At 44.6% G+C, this 13,057-nt stretch overlaps 1 protein-coding gene across 9 annotated transcripts in view; it reads left to right on the plus strand.

Annotated features, from left to right (window-relative positions):
• The first annotated feature begins 329 nt into the window (after positions 1 to 329).
• Positions 330 to 13,057, plus strand: part of pcloa (piccolo presynaptic cytomatrix protein a) — a 56,886-nt gene continuing 44,158 nt past the window's right edge. For 6 of the 9 annotated variants that reach the window (XM_069700366.1, XM_069700372.1, XM_069700373.1 and 3 more), the window contains exons 1-3: positions 333 to 963; positions 3,346 to 4,384; positions 5,843 to 6,868. In XM_069700366.1, the coding sequence (XP_069556467.1) occupies positions 752 to 963; positions 3,346 to 4,384; positions 5,843 to 6,868 (2,277 nt within the window). In that variant the 5' untranslated portion in view covers positions 333 to 751. Of the gene's footprint in view, positions 964 to 3,345; positions 4,385 to 5,842; positions 6,869 to 13,057 lie in introns of all 9 variants that reach the window. The other 3 variants (XM_069700368.1, XM_069700374.1, XM_069700370.1) reach the window with 3 other exon arrangements.

Here is a 13,057-nt window from a genome sequence, read left to right on the forward strand (position 1 = left end):
CCGGATCACCTGTCAGAGGCGGAACATGCGCGGTGGGCAGGAGAGCGCAGAGGCTGCTGGAGAATCTGCGTTAACGTTCCCAGTGTTACGCAGAAGAGAGCGGAAGTTATGTATCGTTCTCTTCAAGATAAAAGCATAAAAGCTGTCATTTTGAAGATACGAATGAACGTTTGGGGGTGGCGGAGCAGCACCAGAAAGAGTATCCAGATTTATAAATGTAGTTTAGCAGATTTGTTTTCCATTCACGTGACAGATATACAATTTGCTTGGCTTGGTCGTTGCCTTAATAACTCTTTTTTGTTGTTGTTGTTGTTGTTGAATTTTTACGTTTTTAAATCTTTCTATGGTGGAGTTTAAGATGACTTGAAATGAACAAAAGTAAATATTTACTCAAATACCCGTTAATTGGAATTTTATTTTGTAAAAATGTACCGGAAGCCACCTTTTGTGGCTGTGAGCAGTAGTAAGACGGAGACCCCCCTCACGGAAAACTGTGGTAACTGTGGTGTACAGCTGCAGAGATGCGAGACACGGAAAAAACATCGAGAAACGAGGGAAATGGAAAGGCAGGACGGGGAAGGAAAGTAACCACTGAAGACAAATCATCTGAGATGTTTCGAGACACCGACGATCACCGTCTTCGCGGAGCTCTTTGGAGATAAAAAAAAAAAAACACAAAAAACAAAACAAAACGCGGAGAGCTCGGATCGCGGATTGATCCGAAACACAGGGAGGACGGGAGGGGTCGATCATGGGGAACGAAGCGAGCCTGGAAGGAGGCGAAGGGCCGCCGTCTGGGCTACCGGAGGGGCTGGCACCTGACGGGAAGGGCGGCTTCGTCCGGGTCCCCGATGGGACTCCGGTCAACCTGAGTGAACTCAGCGAGGAGCAGAGGAGGCAGCTCGCCGCGGCGATCTCAAGGGCGCAAGGCAGGCAGCCAGGAGGCGCAGCAGCTGCACGAAGGCAGGGCTTTTAAACTGCATTTCTGATGCACTTAAAAAAAAAAAAATATCCACACTAACAAGGCAATTACACACGAGAGAGGGACGAGTGGATGTGTTGTGGTTGTGAGCATTTGGAATAAGGAGGCAGAGGGAAGAGATGGGGGGGGGGGGGGGCACGTTCACGCCCATTTATTAATTCAGCCACCAAGAAACGATTTCATTCTTAAGAGCTGCTGCCTGTAATGGATAATCACCAACGTCTGATGATCTGCATGACTGACAACGATCTTTCACGCCAGATACTCAGTAGCTCTAATCTTTGGTTGGTCGCTTTCAGCTGCAGCTTTGAACGCTGTGTAGGCTTTCTGCTATTCTTACGTGAATGCACCGAGTTTCATTTCTACTCTAACAAACGAACGATTCTGCATTAAATGTTGGAGGAAGAAAACAAAACAAAAAATATGGATCTGTGGTTTTGTGTCGGTGTCCGCGTTGTGGCTTTCTGTGTGAGATCAGAGAGACACACCTCCAGTAGGCTATTTGTGCGAAATTCTCGAAATGCCTGCTGGGTAAGAAAATCTGTCGTGCCCAGTGTTGTTTTTTTTTTTTCTTCTTCTTCTTCTTCTTCCTCCCCTCCTTCGTTTGAGCGACGCCTTAACGCCCTGCTAAACAAATCTGCCACCTTTGTCAGCTGTGCATCCGCAGTCTAATACCGCCTTGTTAAAGTGTTTAGTCCTGAATTGCATCTGTGTGTGTAGATGGGGGTAAATGTGGACCACTGTGTTTGGGAGAGGGGAGGTTGAAAGCTACCAGTGAAAAAAAAAAAAAAAAAAAACATCCCATCGTGAATCAGATTTTTCTATGCTATTTACATAGTCGTAAACGAGTCCTCCATAGGTATCGGATGACATGTCATGATTTGCGTTGGTGCTAATTGGCTCCAACTTGGAGGGGGGGGGGTAGATTTGTTATTTATATCTGAGCTAGAGATGGGGGGGGAGGGGTGCATCAATATTAATATGACTATAAATAGAACAGAGGCGTTAATGTCACCACTCATAGGCGTCTTTCCTGCTGAATTCGGGCTGTTTTCGTCTCAAAATCGGAAATCTTGTGTTGTCGAGGCAGCAGTGTTTAGAACGAGGCTGATCGCTGTCCGTGGTGCTGAAATACAGGCTGCAGTGAACTGGCTTGCAGCAGGCGTTGCAACACAGCTGCTCATAACGTTTGCCATGCTCCAGCCTTGCCCTGCACAGACATGTGTTACCCGGTGCTCACTGTACAAAACAGTGAGATGCTGTATTTATCACAGCATTCAACTTGATTGCTCGAGAACGTTATCTAATGACGGCAAAGGCATCGGGGACTTTGAAGTGGCAGCTTCTGAAACCAATACGTCTATATGTTGCGAACACACAGCATCATACAATAACAAACCATATCCAACCAAGTCCATGAGTACATCGATGCATTTCTCTAAAGATCCCGTTGGCTTTCATGCTTGTGCTTAGCACTCTTGTGTACGTTGTGTATGTCGCCTCTCGGCCCGAGCTAACAAAGACGTCTTAGCTTACCCCCATGGAGCAGCGCATTTCTCTCTCCATCTCAACAATCTACACTCCATGTCATTCAGTGGTATACGCTTTTCTGTCAGCTTTACCCCAGGGCTGCTACTACACATTTTGTGCTCACTGATGTGTTGAAAAGGATTAAGAGCCACTGCTATTGACTAAGCTTATATTTTTAGCACAATTATGCTGCACTGAGGCTGTGGTATTTGTAAATATTATAAATATTGTCATCTCCAGATTTTTAAAAGGGCAAATGAATTGAAAGCATTAATAGCATAGTGGACAGACGGTAAACAACACAGGATGATAACTGTCCATATCAGCAATAGTTTGAAACAATTCTCACTTTTAGTGTGCAGCCTATATGGTTGTTTTTGTAACGGCCCCTGCTGGTAATCATAAAAGACACATATAGTAAATACAATCATTTGTTCTTGGGATTTATTTATATCAGGATGTATTTTTCAGAGAATACCAAGAAAAATAGTGTCAAAATAGAGTGTCAAAGTGGATGCAAAAGACTCCCAGAAACAGTGATGACAAATTACTTTGTCTTTTCAGAAACAATGGACATTAAGCAGAATCACTATTAATGTGCCACTGTTAGTCAAAGGCTAATTTTCAACTGCCATAGACTTTAAACTGTTTACATTGATTAATAGATTATATTGGTGCAACTGAAATTTCAGGACTGTCCAAATATTAAAGTCTTGTTCAAAGTTAGGTTTGTTATTATTTGGAACTGCAACTGGGAGTTACTGTGGACGTGGCTAATTCGATTTGCTCACGTTGCCAATTTAACCACTCTGTTTCCTTTTTCTCTCTTTCAGACCTTCAGAATCTGATGCCCAGCAGCGTTCACAGCAGGTAGGGGCCTCCAGGGGCCCAACAGGTCTCAGTAAAAGCCGAACTGTTGACGCCTTTAACCAGGGTCCACCTGGCAAGCCCACCCCGGGCCGTAGCCCCTCATCGCTCAGCCTCTTTGAATCCAGATTCCGGCAGGAGCCAAAAGACCCTGAGACCAAGTCATCCGGCATGTTTGGCTCCAGCTTCCTCAGCGGGGCCAACCCCCTCAATGCCGTATCATCTATGACTTCCTCTGTCTCGTCCTCCATATCGTCCATGGGTGATTCTGTCAACATGCCCAAGTTTGGACTGTTTGGGGATGAGGAGGAGGGAGACGGATCTGCAGCACCTGAGTCCAGGCAAGGTGGGAGACCGCAAGGGAAAGGCCCTCAACAAGGGCCAGGTCCAAAGGGACCACAACAGGGAGGACCCCAGAAACAGGGTCAGGGCCCACCTGGACAAGGGCCAAAGCCAGGGCAAGGACCCCCTGGTCAGGGACCCAGGCAAGGTCAGGAACCACCAGGTCAGGGTCCTAAATCAGGCCAAGGTCCTCCTGGTCAAGGACCCCCTGGGCAGGGCCCCAGGCAAGGTCAAGGACCCCCAGGTCAACAGGGACCCAGACCAGGTCAAGGACCACCAGGTCAAGGTCCCCCAGGTCAACAGGGACCCAGACCAGGTCAAGGACCACCAGGTCAACAGGGACCCAGACCAGGTCAAGGACCACCAGGTCAAAGTGCCAAACAGGGCGGCCCACCACAACAAGGACCTGGGAAACCTGGACCCAAACAGCAAGGGCCACAAGGTCCAGGGCCACAGGGACCAGGACCACGTCCTGGGGAGCCAGCAAAGGGTGCTGGGCCTCCTGGTCAGCAGGGAGGTGGAAAGCCTGCAGGTGGATTGTGTCCACTGTGTAAGACCACCCAGATAAACATTGGATCTAAGGACCCTCCAAATTACAATAACTGCACTGAGTGTAAGAACCAAGTCTGCAGCCTCTGTGGTTTCAGCCCCCCAGACTCAGCGGTAAGACACTAATTACGTCCTTGTTGATTTTGTTGTTCTTTTGTTGTTCTTTTTTCCATTTTTGAAAAAAATCATAAAAGGGTCAATCATGACTTAAATGAGATTCCATTGCCAGTTAATTTCATGTCAGCATCTAATGTTCAAACAAAATTCCAGTCCACTGCCAGTATAGTGGCATTTATCTGATAATACACAAAACAGGCCATGTTATTGATGGTTCACTAGATGAAAGGTCACACATAATTTTTTTCTGTGTGAAATACTAAATGTTCCAGTCATTGTGTTCCACATAACAGTGCAAAAATGTGATCCAAAAAGCTTACATAGTCTATTATTCACACTTAAAATGTTTTTGTTTTAAAATTATTATGCCAATAGGACTCAAGACATCACAAAATGACAGGTCAAAATGAACTGGAAAGAATGGAAATAAGCTTGGCATGATTCACATGTTAGATAAAACAATACGATTTTAGCATCAAAATAAGATCATGGTTAAGGTCCATACTTTTGATATAATCTTGAGTCTGGCAGAGGGAGTGCGTCTCATAAGAGAGGCACACATGATTTAAGGAACAGAGGGACCATATGGACCCAGGGAATGTTGATCAAGGTGACTCATGTCATGGCCACAGGAAGATCCTGTGCCAGCCAATGAGGACACTCAGTCACACATGGACCGTAAACGCTGGTGGGCCGTGATTATAGCACAGCAGAGTGACTCGGTCCGTCTGCTTGAGCTTCTTCTTACGATTTGCTGCTGTGCAGATTGAGGTTGTGTTTCAGGTTTTTTTTGGGCATCAATTCTGGAAGCAGATGTTCCTTTGTTTTAAAATAAATAAATAGATATACATACACAAACACACGCTTTGGGCGATTGGAATGTTGCCATTGATACATTAAGTACCGTTACACACATTGTTTTGTTCTAGATAGCGATCAAACTGTCAACGTTGGCCCTTTACATCACTGTACTTTGCACACAGTGGAACCAAGGAGACATCCAAACACTGAACAAAGAGCTCTGTGGGGTCGCCGGGCTTTTTTGGGAACAGGTGTTGATATGTACTGTATGTTCAGAGTGAAGACAATGACAGAAGACTGTTTATCATCAACATGTACAGTACAGAGCCTATAATATAGAGATATATAGATACATTTGCATAGATACATGAATAGTATTTCCCTTTCTTACTGATATGCAGCTGTTGCCAGATTTTGATTATTTTGCTGTAAGAACCAAGAAGCAATTTGGTCGAGGAAAATGGGATTCAACACAATTTGAAAGGCTAATCCATGGAAGTGTCTCCAATTTTGTCTTTATTTTACATTTAAAAAAGGAAAATGCTTATTTTAAGGTTTTAAAGTTGCTTTGCTTGCCGGTGTATATAAAGTAATTACAAATGCCGTGGAAATGTGTTGAAGTCTAATCTAACCTATCTTTTGTTTCACACTCAGGGTAAAGAGTGGCTATGTCTGAACTGTCAGATGCAGCGAGCGATGGGAGGAATGGATCCCCCTGGCATGACGAAGCCCAAGCAAGGCTCGGCGCCGCCCTCACCCCAGAGACAGTCACCGGGCAAGCCTGGCAAGCTGCTGATAAAGCAGCAGAGCACCAGCGACCAGGGGTTAACGCCGCCGACCACACCGAGGCAGAAATCCCCAGGTCCTACCTCTCCAGGGCCGCTTTCCCCGTCCTCCTCAGCCGCAGGATCGCCCAAAATTGACCCCAAGACAGGTCGCCCCATTCAGCAGAAGCCCAGTCCCCAGCAGTCTCCAGCTAAGGCCAAACAGGAGTCCAGCTTCTTTGGCGGGTTAGGAAGTATCAGTTTAGGAGGCCTCACAGATGCAGCTAAGCCTCCCGCAGCTGCTTCACAAGCTGCTGAGTCTGTTACGGGGAAACTGTTTGGCGGGTTTGGTGGGTTGATGGAATCATCGAAGCCTCAAGCTCAGGGTGCGCCGAAACACGAGGAGTCGGTAACTGGGAAGTTGTTTGGAGGTTTTGGAGGGTTGACAGAGTCAGCTAAACCTCCTGCTGCTGCATCTCAAATGTTCAGCTTTGGGTCGTCCCTCTTGAGCTCAGCCACCACTCTCGTCACCGGGGAGGACGAGAAAGCAGCCAATTCTCCGCCAGACTCCCCCGCTGACTCTGGACCAGGTTCTCCTCCGGATTCCGGCCCCGGTTCCCCACCTGACTCTCCCTTCTCTGCTCCTGGGTCTCCCCCGGATTCAGACTCGGCTCCTGACACCCCACCGGCTAAGTCCAAGAAACCGCCCAGAACCCTTTCTGTGGAGAAGGACGGGAAAGACCCGGCAGCCGACTCGGCTCCTCCTCCACCCGCAGCAACCAAGAAAAGCTGCCCTCTGTGTAACGTGGAGCTGAACATTGGATCGGCAGACGCGTCCAACTACAGCCTTTGCACTGAGTGCAAGAAAACAGTGTGCAATCTGTGTGGATTCAATCCGACTCCTCACTTAGGCGAGGTAGGAAACCTTCTGATTGTGGCAGTTTTCATAAGCCCCAGAGCTTCCTGGGCTTTCAACACTGTGCCTACTAGAAGTGTATGAACTCTGTTGTATATAAATAGAATGAAAACATCCTCTAGATGTTTCATTGAAATAGGTCACTGTAGAGATACAATCAGGAGTTTTCAGCCATGCGTTTTCTCCACCAGCATCCAGCAAAGTACTCCAAAAGGATGTTATTAGTTGCACTAAATACATTAGATTACCCCAAATAAACAGTGTAACAACATATGCACATGTCTGACCCCTGACTGAATGAATCTGGTCAATTATGCTGCATTTAAAAAAAATATCTCATTACTATTAATCTTTCTGTAGTTGAGAGGGTGGTCTGAACAGTGAAGACAAATTAGGTTGTTTAAATGGAGGTTTCATCATCAAAGAGCACTTCAAACAATTGACACTTGACTCTGACACTGAATAGTGTGTGTACAGTATGTGTGTGTGTGTGTGGGCTCGTTTTTATATCCCGGAGGGGGACTTTAATTTGAATGCACACAAACCCGTAGGGACTCGTGAGACTGTAGGGACAAAAATTGAGGTCGCCACGGGTAGAGCCCGGGGTTTGAGGGTTTGAGTTAGGGTAAGGGTTCAGGTTATGGCTTTAGTTGTGGTGGTATAGGGAATGCATTATGTCAACAAATATCCCTGCAAAGATAGTGAAACAAGACTGTGTGTGTATGTGTGTGAGACCATGTGTGCTCACGTGTTTGTCTACCTGGCTGTGTGTTACAGAACGCACAATTTTATTCCTTTTATTCTTTTAATTTGAAATTGGATAAATGCTCATATGAAAATCTGTAAATACACATGCAGATGTTTGTTCGCCTGCGTTTGTGTAGACGAGAGCGTGTCCTTTCATTGAGGAAACCAAACACTTTTGGCCTGCTTATCTCCCGAGGTGCGGCGAGTGGTTGGCTGGTGTTTCTTCCACGGTGTATTGTCTCATGTGGAAGCACCATCACAAGACTGTGTTGAGTTTTACAGAGCAGATGGTGTAGGATCAGTGTATTATGGGAATAGAGGCCAAATAGTGCCTTCGGTTGAGCGGTTTCTCAGCATGCAGGCCAAACGTAATCACATATGCTACACCCAGTTATTATTCCATGTGAAGTATCCTAGTTACTTTCTGCCTACAGTTACATTACAAGTACATTTAAAAATGATAGGCTACACCTGGTTAAATTAACTAAAGGCAATCGGTCACTCGGGAGGTTTGATCACATCCTCTTGACATGGTCATGTGATACAGGGCACAATCATATGTTTGTCAACCCACTGCTCTATCCTGGCTTCACGTGTTAACTACTTTGTTAGCTGCTGGTTTAAGAGACTCTTTAGTAATCTGCGGAGTATTTCTGGCTCTCTGAGGAGCCTTCTGTAACAGCGAGGGAAGCTGAGCTGGAAATGAACCTCTGAACTTCACCATATCCACACAGGAACTGCTGAGTTTGAAACGGAAATACGCTTTTATTTTGTAGGAAAACTGATTTCTACTTACACTTTGCTTTACCTTCAGATACGAAGGGGACACCAACAAAAATATGACAATTTATACATTAAGCGTAGGTCAGTAGAGTGCAGTCTGTGAACTCTCGGTCGGAGAGTTAGATGAAAAGATTGATGCTATACTCCCATATCTGTCTGTTAAACAAAATGCTACAGCCAGCAGCTGAGACAGCTATTTCTTAGCGGAAAAAGACAACATCCTGGAGAGTGGCACATATTAACCAACCTTAAGACAGAAAATTGTTGTTCTTACGCTTAAGTTTCTGTGCAGATTAAATAAAGATGTAACATGTTGTTTAGTGAGCTTTTACAGAGTCCCCAAAGGTTCAAGGTGCAAATCTTTCTGAGGACTACAGGTCTGTTTAGAGGGGCTGCTTTTTGTTACCTTTGGACAGCACTGGGCTCTCTGCTTCCCCCTGTGTATAGCTTCTATGCTGAGCTATTAGGCTGCTTCTGGCTGTAGCGTTATAATTAGTATGTGGACGTTAGTGTGGTATCAATCTTCTTGTCTGAAAGATAGCAAATATGTGTATTTCCTACTTTTATTAACCTTGTGACGAGCCTGAAAGTACTGTGTTATAGTTTATAATTTGATTTCCCATGCTCGTACGTGTGACACTTCAGATTGAAGAGTATTTATTTGTTGCTATGTCATAGAACGATAAATGTCCCCATTTCCCTCTTCAGCATTCCTTAACAAGATGGCCCCTGTGTTTACACTGTTGATAGCGCCATGAAAGTTTTTGACGTCTTGTCCTGCTCTGAAGCTCTGCTTTTCTGATGGCACGTGCTTGCTGGGATACTGAGGAGCCAAATCACTTAATTGAGGCCAAACACGGGGGAACATGTAATTATGAAGGAGAGATGGGCATCCAAGCCACTGATGCTCTAATGGGATATAGATTAGTCTGCTCAAACACCTTCTTGTCTTGAAGCTAGAATTGTCAACTCAGTTTTGTTTATAAGAATGAAAAAGCTAAAAATTGGTCCAAGAAGGAAGAATCACAATTTTTCTCTCTTGCAGGACTAAATGCAATTAATAATCAAGCAAAACATAGGATGATTTGATTTAACTTGATAACAAGTTAAATCTAAAAACAGCAATAGATGGTGGAATATTCTTTATAAGAAACACACACACGCCACCTTGGTTGAGTCATCCACCCTCTACATAGCGGGCCTCGCTTCTGTGATTCGCTGTCATAATGTCGGCTGTCAGCAAGGGTTCGTTTGCTGACGCATGTGAGTGGGTCACAGTGTGTGACTGTGAGTGTGTGTGTGTGTGTGTGTGGTGGGGGGCTGAGTACGGCATTAATCTGGATGGGCTGGTGTGATCTCCCAGACTGGAGGTGTGTTGCTTGTTTAAATGATCATCAAGATATATGCGTTTACACAAGATAATTTATTTTTCTTTTTTTTTTTTTGGGGGGGGGGGGGGGGGGCTGTTTAGCTGAAATTCTGTGTGGATGTATTGAAATGTGGGCCGAGAGTGCATGTGTTCTGTAATGTGTCAACACGTGTGTAGGCGTAATCTCTGTTTCCGAAAAGGATTTAAAGGCCAACAGGAAGACTGTCATTTCTATTGTGGCTTGATCCTAGACTCAGGTGTTTCTGCTTAATCCCCATCAATGAGTTGTGAAAATGGGCACCCCAGAAGGAAAAGCACTCACCTTAATGTGTTTTCACTTGCTTTTTTCCCTCTGTCCTTGTATCTCCTCTTCCCTTTTCTGCTGTTTTATGTCATCTTCTGTGGCACCCTTCAATCTTTTCCTATAAGACAGAGGGGGGCTTACTTAATGTCTGTGTTTTTTTGGGGTGCTTATCCTGCCTTTAAACACTGTATTTTCACTGTGTCAGACTCTCCCTCTGTGGTGCTATCCCTCTGCTTTTCCCACTGTTGCTCCCTTTGATGTGGGGAAAGTCGGTAAAAATGTGTGTCTAGTGCTGCTCAGCGATGTTACTGCAGCTCAGGCTCCATGTCATGTTGCCCTTATCAGTAATGAGTGTGCTCGTTGGAGAAGTATTACGTAAAATGGGAGAGGCACCACTTTTGCTAACAAGCAGAAATCAAAGAATCTGAGCTGAGAGAGGAGCTGCGAGTTGCATACTGTGTCACGAAATGTAAGAAAAAGCAACCAAATTTGACCTTTTCAAAACTTTTGAATTTGAAAATATGAGTACATTGGTGTTGAAGGTGGTCGTTTGATTGGAAGTTAACTTTGCTGCAGGTATACAGTAAAGGTATTCAGAACATACATACACAAATCTCTATATCTTAATCTCTATAAAGAAATATTCTAAGTGAACCGACTGCACTGCGTCAACACTGTCATCGACCAATCAGAAGCTTTTATCAGTTGAGCTACCCACGTTTGTGACTGAGAGTACTGTTTTCAGTTCAGTTTTAATTTACTGTAAATTCATTTCTTGTTAAAAGGCAAAGGTATCATCGTCATAATCTGATAACTCAACAATTAACAATACTTATCTTATGAACAGTGCTTGTATTGGCTGGTTTTATATTGAACTGAATGTAACAGCTTAGACTAGCATCAAACTGCAACAGTTCACCTACTGGAAAGGACTTGAGCTGTGATTGGACCGCTTAGCTTCAGTAAAAAAAAAAGTGAGCCAACCACATACAAATGAACTGAATGAATAATTCTACTCAGCAACGTGATTCTTTATTTCCTCCTCTTAAATCTAACTGACAAGGTTCATCATAATATATCAACTGATCACCCTGACATTAATTATTAAAGACTGTAAAGCTGTGGGTAATGGAGGATCCTATAGCAACCAAGCTTTGTTACAGCTTGCCTTAATTATTGTGACTTTGACTGCTGTAAAGACTTAAAATACAAAAGCATAATTTTAACAATTCCAGGATCCTGAAAAATGGATTAACAAATATTTTTGTATTTTCTTGGAAAGAAATAGTCCCAAAATTTGGGAAGTAGGTCATCGTCATCTGCTGACAATCAGACTCTCAGGTTAGGAGACGAACATCACTTTCATTTCAGGATTTGTTTCAGCCTCAAAGGCTGGAAAAAAGAAAGTGCAAACCACACTCCCCTCAAATTGAAAAGATAATGTGCGCAAAAAGCTGTTTTCTTTCAAGGAATAGTTTTGACATTCTTGGGATTATTTATACCACACATTGCTTTTTATGCGACTGAGCTAGGCTAGTAGTTTCTAATTGCTTAGATAGTGCAGGTAGGTAAAGTATTATAAACGTTCTTGAAACTAAAATGTAATCATGTGCCATTGAGGCTTGCTAGGTTTATTGGTAATGTTGGAATTATGCTTAGGTTCAGGCCTGTAAAGTTGTGGTCAAAAAGGTGACTGCATGTGTGTGTTTGTGCATGCACGCTTTTCTTGGCCTTTCTTGTTTTTCACATCCCCCAGGCCTCGGACGTTAACATACACTCACTGCGTGGTGTTTCCTGTGTCCTCCAAACTCATTATTATTCTGTGGCAGTGCCCACACCTCCTCCCACGGTCTGAACCCTCCCGAGTCTGCGCTGGCAGATAAAGGCCCGGCTCCATGGTCATACCCTCACACATTGACACGCAGAATACACTCTGGTACAGCCTTTGGTATCATTGAACTGTCAATGTGAAGGCCCACTCTAAAACTCAGCCTGGTGCATTGCATCTTGCATGTGCGTGCACCCCAGTCATAAGAAGAAAATGTTGTTTATTGTACCTTGATTCCTGTTTGTGTGTAACGGCCGGCTGGCCTGTTCGCCCAGTTGCCTCACGGCTCTCCCGTCACTTGGCCAGGAGGCTCGAGAGAACAAAAATAGTGCCACAAAAGAGAGCCACAAAAGGGGAGAGCGGGGGAGAACACAAGCGACTGCAGGGCAGCTCGTGATTCTATTTTGTAGCTCTTTTGTGTTTCCTCTTTTAACTGAGTATTTCTGCTGCATCAGGCAACCCACAGAGTCTCGCACATGGCCACGTTGGAAGGCTTGAAAAAGGGAGTATTTTTAGACATTCAGGTGATATTGTGTGTGTGTGTGTGTGTGTGTGTGTGTGTGTGTGTGTGTGTGTGTGTGTGTGTGTGTGTGTGTGTGTGTGTGTGTGTGTGTGTGTGTGTGTGTGTGTGTGTGTGTGTGCAAGGCTTCGGTCTGTCGGTCGGAAATATATTTTAGTTAATTTGGCAGTGGTGTAAATGCTGGCACCTGAATTAGGAATATACTGCACGTTATATTCACTCTTTGCCTGAGAATTACACCTGATAAGGCTTCTGTCTTGTTTGGCATATTTACCAGGTCCAGGATAATGTTTCGTCTGTGAGTGGTTTACCCAATTGCTGTGATTGAAATTAACTGTCCTCTGGCGCTGCAAATGGCCTTTTATTTTCCTTCTTTTTTTTTTTACACAGAACAATTCCCAATTATCCCTTCTCTAATTTATTGGGTTTTCAATGCTTAGCACAGGGCCACATTTTAGCCGCTGAGCTTTTAGCGTTAAGAAGGGGAAGAAAAACAAGCCGAGACATCAAGTGTGCCAGCACTGAGTCCCAGTCAGACGGAGAGGAAGGACAGGCAGGCAGAGGCCCACACAAAACCACACATTCTGGCACCGACCTCGTCTAGTTAGCACAGGCCGTTGTTCAGTACTCACATCCTG

Source organism: Brachyistius frenatus, unplaced genomic scaffold, assembly GCF_029030835.1.
Source record: "Brachyistius frenatus isolate BFR_SWC_R1_liver_20210118 unplaced genomic scaffold, ASM2903083v1 Contig_33, whole genome shotgun sequence".
NCBI classification, from domain to species: Eukaryota; Metazoa; Chordata; class Actinopteri; family Embiotocidae; genus Brachyistius; species Brachyistius frenatus.